We start from the raw sequence: 18,102 nt of genomic DNA, 5'->3' as shown, positions 1-18,102 counted from the left end.
AAGGGAGGGGATTGTGATGCTGTAGGTCAAAGGACTACACTTTGAGAACCACCTCTACAGGCTTATTCATTCACAAACCCTCATTGCATGCTTATTGTGCACTGGTCACTCTTCATCTGTATTTCCAACAAGCTCCCCAGTGATGCTGGGGATGCTGCTGGTCTGCAGTGGGCTGTTTTGAATAGTGTATTAATCATGTTTTCTATTTTCTGTATTTTATGATGTTTTGACATCTTAAAAAGCTTGCTGGCCAGAGAAAGACTGCTCCTCCCAGGGCTAGCAGTTCTTTGAGAAAGCAAACGGCTCAGCGGGGAGCATGCCTTTCACACACACAGCAACCAATCCAAGCCCTTATTCCTTAACCACCACCTTTACCTAATTCACGCACGTGGAGCCAATCTTTCCCCGGCCCTAAATTATCCCAAGGCCAGATTCCAGGCAACTAGACACCACGTCTAAAGACCAAAGCCCACAGAAATTATGCAAACTGGCCAATCCTACACTGTTTCCTCTGCCCTTCCTTGCTGCCTTTCCCACAGAAACCCCCTTGGAGGCTTTGACTCAGGCCCTCCCTTCGCTCTTGTCTTCGGCCTCCCGACCAAAACCTGGCGTTTCTCCCGTGGCCCTGAGTTGCGGGGCCTGCCTCTTGTTTCTAGGGGAACGGTAAGTACCATTCAATTTTTCTTACGATGGCACTGACCTCTCTCTGTCATCACTCAGTCACCTTTAGAAATTAAGACCCGGGGCTTCCCTGGCGGCGCAGTGGTTGAGGGTCCGCCTGCCGATGCGGGGGACGCGGGTTCGTGCCCCGGTCCGGGAGGATCCTGCATGCCGTGGAGCGGCTGGGCCCGTGAGCCGTGGCCGCTGGGCCTGTGCGTCCGGAGCCTGTGTTCCGCAACGGGAGAGGCCACAGCAGTGAGAGGCCCACGTACCGCAAAAAAATAAATAAAATAAAATAAAATAAAAAAAGAAATTAAGACCTGGACACAGAATAAATAACAGGTCTGACATTGTTCTTGCTTTGTAAGATATCCCCCTTTTAAACGCCTGTCTCATTCTACCTCTGTTTACATGTTAACGAAAATTTACATTGAGATCCCTGTCAAATAAAAAGCACCTGGTCACCGCCAGTGAGGCTATACATAGAGATGCTGAGAAAGCACCGTTCACAGCGTGGGCAGCGCAAGCCGGAAGGAGGATGCAGTGTCGGGGACACGCGTGCACTGGGTGGGGAGCAGGGACATGGGAGGATCCCAGTCCTCTTGGCAGCTCCCCAGCGTGTCCGGCCTGATCTGTGCCTCAGCAGCCGGCCAGCTGTGACCAGTGACTCTGCTCCGGTGAACTGGTTCTTGGCTCCCCTGGGACCACGAGGAGCGAATAAAACACTACCTGCTATCAAGATCGCAGAAAGTCACAACCCAGTCCCACCTAGATTTTGTTTGTTGGGCCACGCTGCACGGCTTGCGGGATCTCAGTTTCCCGACCAGGAATTGAACCCAGGCCGTGGCCGTGAAAGCGCAGAATCCTAACCACTGGACCACCAGGGAAGTCCCCCATCTAGCTTTATTCTCTAAAGTTTCATTTGTGTTTGCAACATAAAGTAATTCCTTTATGTGCCTGTACATATGTCCTGGTTTTTTTCTTTTTCCCCCAGAAGTAAGAACAAATCCTTCTTTTGAGTTATTCAGAGCTTCTAGGCTGTAGGGAGAAACAACACAAAAGAGTGCATGATTATGCTGTCAGATGCCTGAGGTGAAGCCATTAACCAAGTTCCTTTTATCAATTCCAGCAGCCTCCACTGCTTTCTGGGAGGGTGGGAACTCATGGAGGAACAGCCTGGCTCTTTGCAGCACCCACGTGATGAGATGTTTTGTTAGTGCCCCGTGTGTTCAGGCCGGGTTCATTCTACTCTACATGACCTGATAACGTGGGGATACTTGGAGTTTTGCTCATTTACTGTCTCACACTCTGGAGCAAAAAATTTGAGGGATCTGGTTCATATTGTCTTCTCAAAGAGCTTTTACTCAGGGTCTTAAGTATTCCCCCTTTTCATTTCCCCATCACAAGAAATATAAATAAGTTATTGGAAGTATAAAATGTCTATTTGGTCTGTGCTAGAAAAACAGATTCAGGTCATATAGGGAAGTCAAACATAAGAGAAGTGGAGTTGCTTTGATTGGGCACTGCTTCAATATCTGAAAAAGAAAAAAGTCCCCATGAGGTTGCTCTAAGGCAGCATGGGAAAGCGGGTAGAGAAGGCTGCAGGGGAGGCTGACAGAGGGGGAAGCGGGATAGATTCACCCTGGCTGGATAGGCCGACTCAGCAAGTCAAAGGGGACTCAGCTCCATCTGCCCAGCTAAGCCAGAAGTGGTGCACACCTCAATGAGGAATCTGGGTTTTGTTTTTTTTGTTTTTGTTCTGACTGTACCATGCGCGGCATGCGGGATGGAACCTGTGCCGCTTGCATTGGGAGCACAGGGTCTTAACCCCTGGACCACCAGGGAAGTCCCAGGAATCTGGGTTTTAAATAGCCCTGAAAAGCGAGAGGAGACTTTAAGAGTCTTCAGATGGCTACACAAAACCACCTATCAGCATCCTATTTCGTTCAGGTAATTCTGGAGAATCTGTGAGGCAATAATTCTCAGCCTTGGCTACACATTAGAATCACCTGGGAATGGGACTGAGTTCTTGTTGTTGTTGTTCGTTTGTTTGTTTTTTCTTCCAGTTTTATTGAGATCTAGTGGACATACAGCACTGTATAAGTTTAAGGTGTACAGAATAATGATTTGTTTACATACGTCATGAAGTGATTCTCACGGTAAGTTTAATGAACATCCTTCATCTCATATAGGTACAGAATTAAAGAAATAGAAAAAAATTTTTTTCTTGTGATAAGAACTCTTAGAATTTACTCTCGGTAACTTTCATATATAACATGCGGCAGTGTTAATTACGTTTCTCATGCTGTACCTTATATCCCTAGTATTTATTTACCTTATACCTGGAAGTTTGGACCTTCTGATTATCCTCATCCAGTTCCCCCTCCCCAGCCCACCCCCTACCTCCACCTCTGGTAACCACAAATCTGGAAAGCTGGTTTCTTTTTCTATGGGTTTGTTTGCTTGTTTGCTTTTGAAGTATAATTGACCTAATTGAACTAACACTATGTTAGTTCTTACTACACAATATAGTGATTTGATATTTCTATACATTTCATACTGATCACCAAAATAAATCTAGTTATGCTGTGTCACCATACAAAGACATTACATCGTTATTGACTGTATTCCCCACACCGTACACTTCATACCTGCGACTCGTTTATTTTGCAGCTGGAAGTTGTACCTCTTAATCTCCCTCATCTATTTCTTTCCACCTCCTACCCCTCCCACCTCTGGCAAACACATGTTTGTTCTCTGTTTCTATAACTCTTGTTTTGTTATGTTTTTTCATTTGTTTTGTTTTGTTTTAGATTCCACATATAAGCAAAATAATACAGTATTTGTCTTTCTCTGTCTTATTTCCCTTATAATACCTTGTAGGTCCATCCATGTTGTCACAAATGGCAAGGTTTCATTCTTTTTTATGGCTAATATTCCATATATCAAAACCAGAATCTCACCAAAGCACATCATTGTGAAATGTCAAACATGTGACAAAGAGAAGATTCTACAAACTCTAGAGGGAACAGGGGATATATCATATACAAAGGATTAAAATCAAAATGACCTCAGGCTTCTCAAGAGTACTCCTAGAAGCCAGAAGACCAAGGGATAAATGCCTTCAAAGTTCTGAAAGAAAACTATTTCCAGACTAGAATTTTTTACCAGGCCAAATCACCAATTCATGTGAGAGTAGAAAAAAAGGTACTTTCGACACGAAAGCCCTCAAAAAATTAACCTCCCACTCACTTTTCTCAGGAAGCTGCTGGAGGATGTGCTCCATATAAACAAAGGAGTAAGCTAAAAATGTGAAAAATGGGGAGATGCAACATGGGAGAGCTGCAAAGGACTGATGGTGAAGCTGGAACTGCACAACTCAGATGGGACTCAAACCCACCAAAACTCAGATTGGGACTTGAACCCACAGGCTGGGACTCGAATCCAGAATCCACTGTCGTTTAATTGAGACCACACACCTGGTCTCAGGATTTAGTGAAGCTCAGGTTCTTTATGTCTCATCCCAGAAGGAATTCAGCAAGAGGCAAAGTGATAGGTAAGAAGTGGATTTATTTAAAGAGATACACATTCCATAGACAGAATGCGGTCTGTCTCAAAGGGCGAGAATGGCCCCGAAATATGGGGTGGTTAGTTTTTATGGGCTGGGTAACTTCATAGGCTAATGAGTGGGAGGGTTATTCCAACTATTTGAAGGAAGGGGTGGGGATTTCCAGGAATTGGGCCACCGCCCACTTTGTGGCCTTTTATGGTTGGGCCTTGGAACTGTCCTGGCACCTGTGGGTGTGTCACTTAGCTAATGTATCGATATTGCAATGAGTGTATAATGAGGCGCAGGTCTACTGGAAGTCAAATCTTCCGCCATCTTGGACCTAGATGGTTCTAACCAGTTTATGTCTTATCCTCAAAGGCTATGCCAATAGCTTTATTGCTTTGCCAGGCAAAGGGGGACAGAACCGGCTATTGCCCTTGAAACTGTGTGTCCCAACCCAGGAGGGTTTGGTGAGGAGTTTTATAGCAATGGTGCAAGGGCAGGATTGCTGACAAGGATCAGGGTGTGTGCAGGGCCTGTATTCCTTTAATCTGGTCTCAGGTGAGCTTCTGTGGTTGAGTTTCTCCTGTTGAGCTTCTGTGGTTTCTTTAATCTGGCCTCAGTTGGTCTCCTGATCTTCTCTGAAGAATGCTTCATCAAGTAGTTAGCACTTTCCATTTTGGGGGGGTTTTAGTTACGCAGAAGAGCCCAAAGATACTGTTATGCGTATCCCTTGAGACAGAACCAGGACCTGCCGCAAGGCTGCACTGTTGTCTCCTGGCTGCTCCTCCCTTGTCTCTGCATCCCTTCCCTTCCCTGATTAGCAGCTGTTTGAAAGGGTTCCGTGCCCAGGAGCCCCACAGGGTCCTCCTTGGCTTCATGACTTGTTCAAGGGCAAGCACTGCAGCCAGGCTTAGATCACAAAATGACTTGGGCCAGAATGGTTTCTCTTATGTCAAAAAAAGAAAAGTGAAATCTGGTTCTTTTCCTCCAGGGACCCCCTACCCTATCCGAATACAGAAGCTGCGTGAGGCTGCCCTGGTGATTGCAGGACTTTACCCAACTGGTTCACACGTGGACTCGTAACCAGTGCCTCCCAGTCCATTGCCATTGTGCCAGGGAAATGGAAATCTCCAAAGGTGTATTCCTGAGGTCTTCTCAGTCATATTGTCCTTAGTGAGGATCCCTTCACTGGATTCAGCCTTGAAAGTGGGTCTTGGAAGACAGACGGTGGGGAGACAAGAAGGAAGCAGCCCAGGAGTTCAAGGTCATGATGGTCATGAGCAGGTTCCACAAGCCCCTAGCACAGAAGGTAAGCACTTTACACAATCACCTGATGTCCACCCTGCATCTGTACCGTGTGCACATGTGTGGCTGGCTGCTATTCCCAACCAAATGTTATGATTTAACGGTTCCTGAGGGCAGAGACTCTGATATAGTGCTTCATATATGGTGAGACAGTCATTTCCAAAACAAGTTTTTGCTTGAAATGATGATAGTTGTTCTAGAATGACACTCTGTAAAGTGTTGATAGAGTGGGATGTTAATTACTTTTATAGCGTACAACCCCTAGAATTAAATAATTTGTCAGTATAGTGGTCAATATCCTTGAGGGCAGCTCCAACTGAGGAATCACTCTCCGGTGGCCTGACTCTATCAGTCTTAATTAAGTGCCCCAAAGAAGGGGACAGCTTAGCTGAGTTGGGGGAAATTGGACGTAGGAGATTGTGGTTCAGGGAAGGAGAGGAAGAGGTAAACTTAGATGTCAGAGAGACCTGGGGTTAAGAAAATGCTGCAAAGTTTAAAAGTGACTCTCCTGAAACTGAAACCGCACAACTCAGATTGGAACTCAAACCCACTGTCTTTTTTTTTTTTCTTTTCTTTTTAGGTGTATAGATGGTGCTTTTATTGTTATTATTATATTTTTAATAGATCTTTATTGGAGTATAATTGCTTCACAATACTGTGTTAGTTTCTGTTGTACCACAAAGTGAATCAGCCATATACATACCTATATCCCCACATCCTCTCCCTCTTGAGCCTCACTCCCACCCTCCCCATCCCACCCCTCTAGGTCATCACAAAGCACTGAGCTGATCTCCCTGTGCGATGCTGCTGCTTCCCACTAGCTAACTATTTTACATTCGGTAGTGTATATATGTCCACGCTACTCTCATTTCGCCCCAGCTTCCCCCCACCCCCATGTCCTCAAGTCCATTCTCTATGTCTACATCTTTACTCCTGCCCTGACACTAGGTTCATCAGAACCTTTTTCTTTTCTTTTTAGATTCCATATATATGTGTTAGCCTACGGTATTTGTTTTTCTTGTTCTGACTTACTTCACTCTGGATGACAGTCTCTAGGTCCATCCACCTCACTACAAATAACTCAATTTCATTTCTTTTTATGGCTGAGTAATATTCCATTGTATATATGTGCCACATCTTCTTTATCCATTCATCTGTTGATGGACATTTAGGTTGGTTCTATGTCCTGGCTATTGTAAACACTGCAAAGAACATTGTGGTACATGTCTCTTTTTGAATTATGGTTTTCTCAGGGTATATGCCCAGTAGTGGGATTGCTGGGTCATATGGTCGTTCTATTTGTAGTTTTTTAAGGAACCTCCATACTGTTCTCCATACTGGTTATATCAATTTACATTCCCACCAACAGTGCAGGAGGGTTCCCTTTTCACCACACCCTTTCCAGCATTTATTGTTTCTAGATTTTTTGATAATGGCCATTCTGACCAGTGTGAGGTGAAACCTCATTGTAGTCTTGACTTGCATTTCTCTTATAATTAGTGATGTTGAGCATCTTTTCATGTGCCTCTTGGCCATCTGTATATCTTCTTTATTGAAATGTCTATTTACGTTTTCCATCCATTTTTTAATTGAATTGTTTGTTTTTTTGATACTGAGCTGCATGATCTGTTTGTATATTTTGGAGATTAATCCTTTGTCTGTTGTTTCATTTGCAAATATTTTCTCCCATTCCGAGGGCTGTCTTTTCATCTTGTTTATGGTTTCTTTTGCTGTGCAAAAGCTCTGAAGTTTAATTAGGTCCCACTTGTTTATTTTTGTTTTCATTTCCATTATTCAAGGAGGTGGGTCAAAAAAGATCTTGCTGTGGTTTATGTCAAAGAGTGTTTTTCCTATGTTTTCCTCTAAGAGTTTTGTAGTGTCTGGTCTTAAATTTAGGTCTTTAATCCATTTGGAATTTATTTTTGTGTATGGTGTTAGGGAGTGTTCTAATTTCAATCTTTTACATTGTCCAGTTTTCCCAGCACCACTTATTGAAGAGGCTGTCTTTTCTCCATTGTATGTTCTTGCCTCCTTTGTCATAAATTAGGTGACCATATGTGCATGGGTTTATCTCTGGGCTTTCTATCCTGTACCATTGATTTACATTTCTGTTTTTGTGTCAGTACCATACTTTCTTGATTACTGTAGCTTTGTAGTATAGTTTGAAGTCAGGGAGCCCAATTCCTCCAGTTCCGTTTTTCTTTCTCAAGATTGCTTTGGCTATTTGGGGTCTTTTGTGTTTCCATACAAATTGTAAAAATTTTTTTACAATTCCGTGAAGAATGCCATTGGTAGTTTGATAGGGATTGCATTGAATCTGTAGATTGCTTTGGGTAGTATAGTCATTTTCATGGTATTAATTTTTCCAGTCCAAGGACATGGTATATTTCTCCATCTGTTTATGTCATCTTTGATTTCTTTCATCAGTGTCTTATAGTTTTCTGAGTATAAGTCTTTCACCTCCTTAGGTAGGTTTATTCTCAGATATTTTATTCTTTTTGTTGTGATGATAAATGGAATTGTTTCCTTAATTTCTCTTTCAGATTTTTCGTCATTAGTGTATAGGAATGTCAGAGATTTCTGTGCATTAATTTTGTATCCTGCAACCTTATCAAATTCATTGATTAGTTCTAGTAGTTTTCTGGTGGTATCTTTAGGATTTTCTATGTATAGTATCATGTCATCTGCAAACAGTGACAGTTTTATTTCTTCTTTTCCAATTTGTATTCCTTTTATTTCTTTTTCTTCTCTGATTGCTGTCTAGGACTTCCAAAACGATGTTGAATAAGAGTGGTGAGAGTGGACATCCTTGTCTTTTTCCTGACCTTAGTGGAAATGCTTTCAGTTTTTCACCATCCCACTGTCTTTTAGAGATCACACACCTGGTCTCAGGACTTAATGAAGCTCAGGTTCTTCATGTCTCATCACAGAAAGAATTCAGTGAGGGGCAAAGTGATAGGTTATAATTAGATTTATTTAGAGAGGTACACATTCCATAGACAGAATGTGGTCCATCTCAAAAGGTGAGAGTGGTCACAGGGCATGGGGGTCATCTCAGAAAGTGAGAGCAGCCCTGGGAGAAACACACTCCACGGAGTGTGGGCCATCTCAGAAGACGAGAGACCCCAAAATATGGTGTGGTTAGTTTTTATGGGCTGGGTAATTTCATAGGCTAATGAGTGAGAAGATTATTCCAATTATTTTGGAGAAAAGGCAGAGATTTCCAGGAATTGGGCCACTGCCCACTTTGGCCTTTTATGGTTGGCCTCAGAACAGTCATGGCACCCCTGGGTATGTCATTTAGCTAATGTATTACAATCAACGTATAATGAGGCTCAAAGTCTGCTGGAAGTAGAACCTTCTGCCATCTTGGACCTAGTTGGTTCTAACCAGTTTTTGTCGTGTCCTCAGTGGCTATGTCATTTTCATAAAGATTGTGCCCTTCCCTCCTTTTGCAAAACTATTCCCCACCCCCACCCCCCCCGCAGCAGATAGGACTGGCTACCCTCTTACCCTTTTTCTCATCAAAAGTTTTCAATTAAAATTTGAAACTATGATTTTTATCAAAGAAATCAGTGATAGAGTTGCCACCTAAAATAACCATATGCCCAGTTATATTTGAATTTCAAATAGACAACACATAATATTTTAGTATAAATGTGTTCTAAATATTGCATGGAACTTACACTAAAAAAAAAAATCATTTTTTATCTGGAATTCAAATTTAACTGGGATTCCGATATTTTTATTTGCTAAGTCTGACAATGCAAGCCAATGAGACACAGGATTCATTTCACAGAAGTCCACATTACAGCTCACATCTGTGGAAATACCTTTAAAGAGACACAGCCTTTTATTTGCACACACCAGACCACAAAATGCAGATAATAATTCTTTAATGTGATTCATGTTATTTTGATGACATTTGGGTCAAACTCAGATTCAGAATTACTGGCCTCATTGGCTACTTTTTTTTTTTTTGCAGTACGCAGGCATCTCACTGTTGTGGTCTCTCCCGTTGTGGAGCATAAGCTCCAGACGCGCAGGCTCAGTGGCCATGGCTCATGGGCCCAGCCGCTCCACGGCATGTGGGATCTTCCCGGACCGGGGCACGAACCCGTGTCCCCTGCATCGGCAGGTGGACTCTCAACCACTGCGCCACCAGGGAAGCCCTCATTGGCTACTTTTATCTGTGTAACAGCTGAAGCTGCCTGCACGATAATGATCTTGGGTCTGAGCTCAAGCGTTAGAAGCCCTGTCTTCTGAAGTATTTGGCTCGTGCAAGGACACCATTGCAGAAGTCACAGCTCAGGTCCTGGCTGCTTCGGGTGTAGTCACAGAGTCCACCTGGAATTTGTGAGATGGGTTAATGCCAAGCCCACAGCCCCTTGCTGTGGCAGGGTGCTCAGCAGTTAACTCAGATTCTCTTTCCTAGTTGCTTTTTAGGAGGCAACTGAGGTTTGGGAGAATCTGCTGCAATGAATTATGTTTGTACCTGTTAACTCCACGCTGGGAAACCAACCCATGGGTTACACAAAGCTCTCAGGTGCTGGTCAGGGGTCCAGGTTGGAAACCTCCTCTGGATTTCTTTGATTCTAACAGTCAGGACCTCAGTCATCTGGGAAACCTGGGCCTTGCTGATCCAGGAGGTGGGGCATGAAGGCCAGGGTCCTGCAAGGAGAGAGGCAGAGGGTGATGCAGCTTCCTGGGCTCAGGGCTACTTTTTCATTTCCCTTTTTCTCTCCTCCCCTTTGGCAGAACCATCGCCACCTTCAATCTTCCTGAGGATAAATAGTAAAGCTACAAGTTTAGGCAAAGGAAGGGATGAGCAGACATTTCACAGCTGTTTTCAGGGTAATGGTAAGAGGCAGAGTTGGAAAACAGAGGTGACAGATGTAGCATAGGGACCAGTCTGATGCCCTCTTTCAGTGCTGCTGATATAGCAGTCTGTGTGTAAGCAAGATTGTGTTAAGTTGCTGGTCTTTCAATTTCAGATGCATTTCCAATATCCTGCATTTGTGCTGTCCTCACAATTGCTGATTTTGATATCAAATTTGTGTGCAGATGATTTCCTACCTTTACTGTATGTTTACCTTTACCGGTGAGCTTTTCCATTTGTAATTTCTTGGTTTCTAGTTGTGGCCTTTCTTTTCCACCTAGAGAAGTTCCTTTAGCCTTTGTTGCAAATCTGGTCTGGTGGTGCTGAATTCTGTTAGCTTTTGCTTGTCTGTAAAGCTTTTGATTTCTCTGTTGAATCTGAATGAGAGCCTTGCTGGGTAGAGTATTCTTGGTTGTAGTTTCTTCCCTTTGATCACTTTAAATATATCGTGCCACTCCCTTCTGGCCTGCAGAGTTTCTGCTGAGAAATCAGCTGAAAACCTTATGGGAGTTCCCTTGTACATTATTTGTTGCTTTTCCTTTGTTGCTTTTAATATTTTTTCTTTGTCTTTAATTTTTGTCAATTTGATTACTATGTGTCCTGGCATGTTCCTCCTTGGCCTTATCTTGCCTGGGACTCTCTGCACTTCCTGGACTTGGGTGACTGTTTCCTTTTCCATGTTAGGGAAGTTTTCAGCTATTATCTCTTTGAATATTTTCTCAGGTCCTTTCTCTCTCCTCCTTCTGGGACCCCTATAATGTGAATGTTGGTGCATTAGATGTTGTCCCAGAGATCTCAGACTGTCCTCATTTCCTTTCATTCTTTTTTCTTTATTCTATTCCACCACAGTGATTTCCACCATTCTGTCTTCTAGCTCACTTATCTGTTCTTCTGCCTCAGTTATTCTGCTACTGATTCCTTCTAGTGTGTTTTTCATTTCAGTTATTGTATTGTTCATCTCTGTTGTTTGTTCTTTAGTTCTTCTAGGTCTTTGTTAAACATTTCTTGTATCTTCTTGATCTGTGCCTCCATTCTTTTTCCAAGATTGTGGATCATCTTTATTACCACTACTGTGAATTCTTTTTCAGGCAGATTGCCTATCTCCACTTCCCTTAGTTGTTCTTCTGGAGTTTTATTTTGTTCCTTCATCTGGAACATATTCCTCTACCATCTCATTTTGTCTAACTTTCTGTGATTGCAGTTTCCTCCACAGGCTGCAGGGTTGCAGCTTTTCTTGCTTCTGCTGTCTGCCCCCTGGTGGATGAGGCTGTCTAAGAGGCTTGTGCAGGCTTCCTGGTGGGAGAGACTGGTACTTGCCCACTGGTGGGTGGAGCTTGGTCTTGTCCCTCTGGCGGGCAGGGATGTGTCAGGGGGTGTGGTTTATTGGACAGCTGTGTGTTCAGGAAGACTTTAAGCAGCCTGTTTGCTGTTGGGTGGGCCTGTGTTCCCACCCTGTTGGTTGTTTGGCCTGAAGCATCCCAGCACTGGAGCCTACAGGCTGTAGCGTGGAGCCAGGTGTTGGTGAGAAAATGGCGGCCTCCAAGAGGGCTCACACCAATGAGTACTCCCCAGAACTGCTACTGCCAGTGTCCTTGTCCCTGCAGTGAGCCAGAGCTGCCCCCCACACCTCCACAAGAGACCCTCCAATACTAGTAAGTAAGTCTGGTCCAGTCTCTTATGAGGTCACTGCTTTTTATCCTGGGTCCTGGTGTGCACAAGACCATGTGTGCACCCTCCAAGAGTGGAGTTTCTGTTTCCCCCAGTCTTGTGGAATTCCTGTGATCAAATCCTGTTGGCCTTCAAAGCCAGATTCACTGGGGGCTCCTCCTTCCATTGCCAGACCCCAAGCTGGAGAGCCTCATGTGAGTCTCAGAACGTTCACTCCTGTGGGAGAGCTTCTGTGGTATAATTATTTTCCAGTTTGTGGGTCGCCCACCTGGAGCGTATGGGACTTGATTTTACCATGATTGCACCCCTCCTACTGTCTCATTGTGGCTTCTTCTTTGTCTTTGGATGTAGGGTATCTTTAGCACTTTTTTGTTGATGGTTGTTCAGCAGTTAGTTGTGATTTTGGTGTTCCCATAAGACGAGGTGAGCTCATGTCCTTCTACTCTGCCATCTTGTCTCCTTCACCCAAAGTTCCTTATAGTCCCAAAATTCCTTGTAAAATTTTAAAAAATGTTTGTTGAATGGATGGTTCAAGAAAGAAAGGAATGAATGTAAGGCTGGCCCTATCTGAGAAGTTTTTAGAATTCAGAGCCAGGAAAAAATTTGCTTCTCTTGAGTAACTATGCTTCCTACTTTTCTTTGTCAAAAAAAAAAAAAAATTGCCTTTTCCTCTTTGCCCCAGTTGCAAGGAACCTTAGGACCGAATCTGAAATTCAAGCATGGCAACGATGTCAGCCTCAGTGGTTAGCTGAGTCCCATCTCCTTGGTCCCAGTGTTGCTAGTTTTGTATTGCATTACATTAGCTTTACATTGGTAAATCACATCAATGCTTCTGTAGAATTATATGGTCTATTAATAAATTCAATAAATACTTCTGGTGAAAGAATTTTTATAGAGGAACAGTGAGCATTTTTCAATGGTATGGATTTAAAGTCTGGCCCAAGCAATGCTGCTGTAAGTCCACCCCACATTCTGCAGAGCCCCCTCCTTTTGTGAGGCACCTGGCAAGAGGCTGCTTGTCGGTGGCTGTTAGCAACTCCAGGATTTGTTGAACAGCTTGGGGGGGAAAAGAACATTTTCCACTGCAGTTTTTTTTTTTTCCACTGCAGTTTTAATTATCAGAAGTACCACTATGTCCCCATGCTTATCTTTCCCATCTCCAAGGTCATTTGGGAAAAATGCAACACACTCACCAGTAAAGGCAAGAAGGCCCAGAAGTAGCCACAGCACAGACATATTGATGACTTGGCACTACGGATCCTAAAATGATTTTAAAATAGAAATTAGCTCAAAGATGTGAAGATATCAATTGTTGTCATAACAGTATGTAGTGTTTCTATGGAAGAGTGTGAAAAGAATGAATGTGTGTCCCCCTGTCTGAACTAAGAAAATTAATTATTTGAATCATAATGAAATAAGCCAGAGCGGGACATGTGCTCCATCCATCCTTTTAATTAGCTTAAAAATGACGAGACTCCTGCTCAGCCCACAGGGACTCAACATACTGTCGAGTTACCAAATACAGGTTCTTTCAAGAAACCAAGATACTTTGATTCTCAACACTGAGAAATACGGTGATCTGACTGCAGATCTTGAAAAGCCAGTTTCTGATGCATGTGCCTCATCCCAATAGCCTCTTCATTATCAAAAGGTAATACCAAAAGTAGAATTTCTCATCAGTGCTTCTCTTACTTTGGGTTCTTTTTCCTTGAGTTAAGAGGAAAGGTTACGCTTTCCTTGGTGCCTTGCCATCTTTGCTTTGGTTAGAAGAAGAAGCTGGAAGACATTCCCCACTGCTCTAAGCCCCCAGCCTGGGAATCTCAGACCCCTTTGGTCACCTTGAGCCATGTTTCCCGTTCTCCCTCTATAGGACTCCTAGGCAGGAACAAACCTGGGCCAGAGCCTGGGGAGACCAATAAACAGGCTATTTCCACCAGCAAAGTCAAATCCTCACGAAGTCAGGTCATGATAGGGGTCCAGGACTGAACTCATAAGGGGGTCAGCAGACAAGAGATCGGACAACTGGTCACCATCAAGCACTTGCTCTCAAATACTTTCTCATCCCAGCTATTCCTCTAATCACCTTCCTCGTGTACAAAGAGCCCTGGTTCCCCCACTAGCTACCAAATGAATATACAAATGCCACCCAGAATAGCTTGCTGCTGACCCCAGGGGATGCCTGAGGAGCCAGCCACCTGCCCCCAAAGCCTCCACCTTCCACGAGCCCCTTCTACTGCTGGCTGCTCCCATCATCTCCCTTGGTCAGCGGAGCTTAGCTACGATCCTTTTGAGTTACTACTATCATTACAAGTGGGGTGTGTGTATAAATATGTACTTGGCACTTTCATGATGCTTTTCTCATCTCTTTTGTTTGAAGGTTAGTATTGTGGGTGGTTCCTTCCAAACACCCAGGAAGAGAATATGTCAAGATGAAGAAGAGGTATTAAGGAAGTCATTTGAATTAACAAAAAGCCATGCTTTTTGTTTTTCTTCCCTACAACATTGAGATAGTCTATCTGATTTCCCTTAGTTGAGTAGAAAATGCCGTGCCCAGTCCAGAACACCAGAAAGATACAGGAACTTTGCATTTTAGCTGTGTTTACAGGAACTCTCAGATTCAGTCACCTAACAGGAATCACCCACTGAGCCCCCAGCACTGAATGAGAGAGGACACTCCGTCCCAGGAAAAAGAGCAGAGAAAGAGCCATGTAGGTACAGGAAAAGCTCATAGTTTCGTGAAAGTGTTTATTTACAGAGGCTTCTCACTGGCTTTATGGAAAGGACCCATCGGAAAAAAGGACTGCTTGCAACCAGATGCAAAGCCCAGAGCATTTTACTCTTTGTACTGCTTTTCCAGGGGAAAAAAATTCTTCTTGGAAACACAAGTGGAAAAACTTAGCTTTTATTGCAACATGAAAGCTCGTTTCATTTTCCAAGCACGGAGCTAAATGTCTGTGTTGCGTAAGCACTTGAATGAAAAGAGTCTGTGTAAATACATGTGCCAATGACTTAGGAACACAGAGTTACTTTGTTTGTTTTTTTTCAATTACATCAGGAAAGAGCAAGAAGGGACAATAAGACATCAACATAGCATATCGAAGGAACCCAAACTCTGTGACGCAACTTTCCAGGTGCCAAAAAGGAGTCTATGTTCAGAAGGGAGTGTTGAGGCGTCACTGGAGTGTGTGTGGGGAGAGTCCATCGGTCACCCAGGACCAATCCGGTCAAACCCCTGTGGCTCCAGACACTTGGAACCATTATCAAAACGTCAGGTCAGTCCAGCACTGTGTTCATGATGCCAAGCACAGCATCCCTCTTCTCCCTTTCTGGAGAGCAAAACTGTGACAGACAGCATGGGGGTGTCAAGGTGGAGGGCACGCTGGAAACTGACAACCTGAACACCACTTGGGGCCAGTTCAGGTTCCTGGTGGCCTCCACACACCCTTCCTCCACTGAGCACTTTGTAATTCTCAAAGCAGTGTTTAGATTTGTAAGGTGTCATGGACTATTTCCTCCTCAGTTAAACAATGTTTCTGGAAAAGATGGAAATAAAGATCTTTGTTCTTTGTAATTCTCTCACAAGAGAACCCCCATTCCTTTTCCATGAATGTTCTCCCAGATTATCCCCACAAACCTTGAACCACAGGCATCCTAGGTCCTTAGGGTCCTCCGACCAGCCTGGAAAAGTTGCCGTGTTAACATCCTAAGGTGCCGGGAGATGGAGGTGGCCCTGCCCCATCGTGCCCCACCCCACTTGGTCCTGGAAGGATTGAGGACTGCTCTCTACACACACACCAGGCAGGTCTCTTCTGCTCCACGTTGTACTGTCACCCTGACCCTGGTTTTATTGCTAACTCAGCTTTCTTGCTTGCTCCCTATGGACTGAAAGGCCTTTCCTGTAGCATCACATCTTAGCCATATCCCCTCATGCTCTCCCTCCTCATACACACCCTAGCATTGCCCCGCAGACTGCTGTGCACCAACAGCCCTTAAATGAAAACAACAGCAATGACAGCCACATACATAAAATGTTTCTGCCACTAGGACCACATTTTCTTGAGAAAAATCTAACTTTCTAGAGTCAGATATAAGGCTCCTTTTAAACTCACTTTTTGCAGAGTTGCATTTTCACATGGTCCATGAAAATATGTATTTACTGAATTTGGATTGTGAGCAAGGATTGCCAGCCTGGAAGGTTCGATCACTTCTCTTCACTCTCTGCAGGCAAATCCTTTCCTGGTTGAGAGAAAGCTGGGAAGGAGTTCCTTCTCTCCCTTCGGCCGCTGTGCCTGCTTTCCTCCCTTTGCCCATCTGGGATTCCCAGAGTTGGGAACTCCAGGAAGGCTCCTCTCCCAGTGCGAAGGACTGTCCCAGGAATATCCCGTTCTGAACAAAGATCAAATCTAAGAGACCATGGTCTCTCTTCCATGCAAGACTCCTGAAGCCTTTCTAGCCTTTGACTCCGCCAAGTTTAAGCTGTTAGACTTGTTGGCCTTAGATCTTTCACAGCCTCCAGAGAAGATAGGAGTTCGTTATAGAGGCGTCACTTAAGGTGGGTGGGGTTAATGAAATAGGAGGGAGCCTGAGGGTGGGGGAGAGGTTACATCTGGAAAAACATGAACACCTCTGTCCTTTGGCTTTGAATTCACAAAAAACACATCTCATATGGCCTATAACAGTTCCCATTAAATGCACACATGTTTCTGTTCTCCCATTCTTCCTTTCGCCCGTGCTCACAAATCCAAAAGTAACTATATACTTAAATTAAAAGAAATCTAAACATGTGTAAGTATTGTAAATAAAAACTCATTCTATCATCTACATAATCTTTTATAACTTGTGTTTTCCTTGCAAGGTTCTTGAGTTTTCTCTGACTCCAACTTTTCTTATTTACTTAGCAGAGACACAGTCATTATCAGTTGATCACCATACCCTGGATTTTTCATGCTAAATAGGCCTGAGCAGAGTTCCACCGCTCACCTGTTTTCAGTGAGCTCTTGTCCTTAGAGACCATCGGCCCACCACCCCTTATATAGAGTCCCTGGCCTGCTGCCTCTTTCAAAAAGTGTTGACTTCACCCTCTTACTAAGAGATTTATGACTGTCTTACTTTAGTAAGTAATCATCAATTATAGTAATTATAAATTACAGTTATTATAGTAATTATAAATTATAGTAATTATAAATTAATCATAAATTATAGTAATCATCAAATAATTATAAAGACTTTGAACTTATATAGGGCCTTTTATTCAAGAACGTCCTGACATTTTGCAAACATTAAGCAATATTGTTTCCTGCCACACCTCAGTGGGCAGATCCTAGTTATATTCATTTTGACATTTTCCAGTCCTACACTTGTTTTTATTTGCACCAGTTTCTGGGAATGGGGCCAGGTAGGAAGGAAGGAAGGGAGGAAGGGAGGGAGGGTGGAAGGAACTGAATCTGGAATGTTAGAAACTCTTATTCTTCATGTGTATTTCAGGCAAGCAGAGCCACACCTTAGGCTGAATGATGCTCTTTTATACACCTCTAATGCCTACAGTTTGTTCCTAAATGTCTACCCCAATAGATACTTCAAGAGGGTTTATATGAAATTTCCAGGAAGGACTCCTTGCCCCAGATTGCCCAAGGGATGAGTTCCACAATTAAAAGAAGGAGCTTCCTCAACCACCACGCCCTATGCCGCAGCTCTACTGAACGGCTTGATCTCCCCCAAGCAGCCCCGTCATTTGCTCTCTGCCTATGGACAGGCTCCTCCCTCTGGCAGAAATGCCCTCGGGGACATTGTGTGTCCCCCCCCCCCCGAGGGACTGTGTGTCATTTGTCTTTACAACCCTAGCACCTAACACCCTGCCCAACACATATGAGATCGCAATAAAACCCATGGAATAAATGGGTTGCGCATTGGCTGACCTGTTGCTAATCTGTCTCCTCTGCAGCCCCTGCCTTCTCCCGGGTCCCCCGCCCTGCCACACCTGGAATGTGTGAGAGCAGTGAACTTGGCGGCTTCATTCATGACTGAGTCCTCAGAGACC

At 43.9% G+C, this 18,102-nt stretch overlaps 1 protein-coding gene across 1 annotated transcript; it reads right to left on the bottom strand.

Moving 5' to 3' along the window:
- Window positions 1-9,764: 9,764 nt before the first annotated feature.
- Window positions 9,765-17,079, bottom strand: LYG1 (lysozyme g1). The gene is made up of 3 exons (XM_067703946.1): window positions 17,046-17,079; window positions 10,022-10,189; window positions 9,765-9,865 (listed from the first exon to the last, which is right to left on the bottom strand). The coding sequence occupies exons 1-3, from the start codon at window positions 17,077-17,079 to the stop codon at window positions 9,765-9,767; spliced, it is 303 nt and encodes a 100-aa protein (XP_067560047.1).
- Window positions 17,080-18,102: the final 1,023 nt, after the last annotated feature.

The sequence above is a fragment of the Pseudorca crassidens genome, chromosome 14 (assembly GCF_039906515.1).
Source record: "Pseudorca crassidens isolate mPseCra1 chromosome 14, mPseCra1.hap1, whole genome shotgun sequence".
NCBI classification, from domain to species: Eukaryota; Metazoa; Chordata; class Mammalia; order Artiodactyla; family Delphinidae; genus Pseudorca; species Pseudorca crassidens.
The sequence above is the reverse complement of the archived record's forward strand: the minus strand, read 5'-3'. Positions and strand labels throughout refer to the sequence as shown.

What these genes read in the sequence shown, in the direction of transcription:
- LYG1 (XM_067703946.1), bottom strand. Translation starts at nt 17,079, where the DNA reads ATGGTCTCTAAGGACAAGAGCTCACTGAAAACAG. An exon ending in CAAGAGCTCACTGAAAACAG is followed by an intron (nt 10,190 to 17,045) that starts GTGAGCGGTGGA and finishes CTCTCCTTGCAG; the next exon opens with GACCCTGGCCTTCATGCCCC. An exon ending in GGTTGGTTTCCCAGCGTGGA is followed by an intron (nt 9,866 to 10,021) that starts GTTAACAGGTAC and finishes CACAAATTCCAG; the next exon opens with GTGGACTCTGTGACTACACC.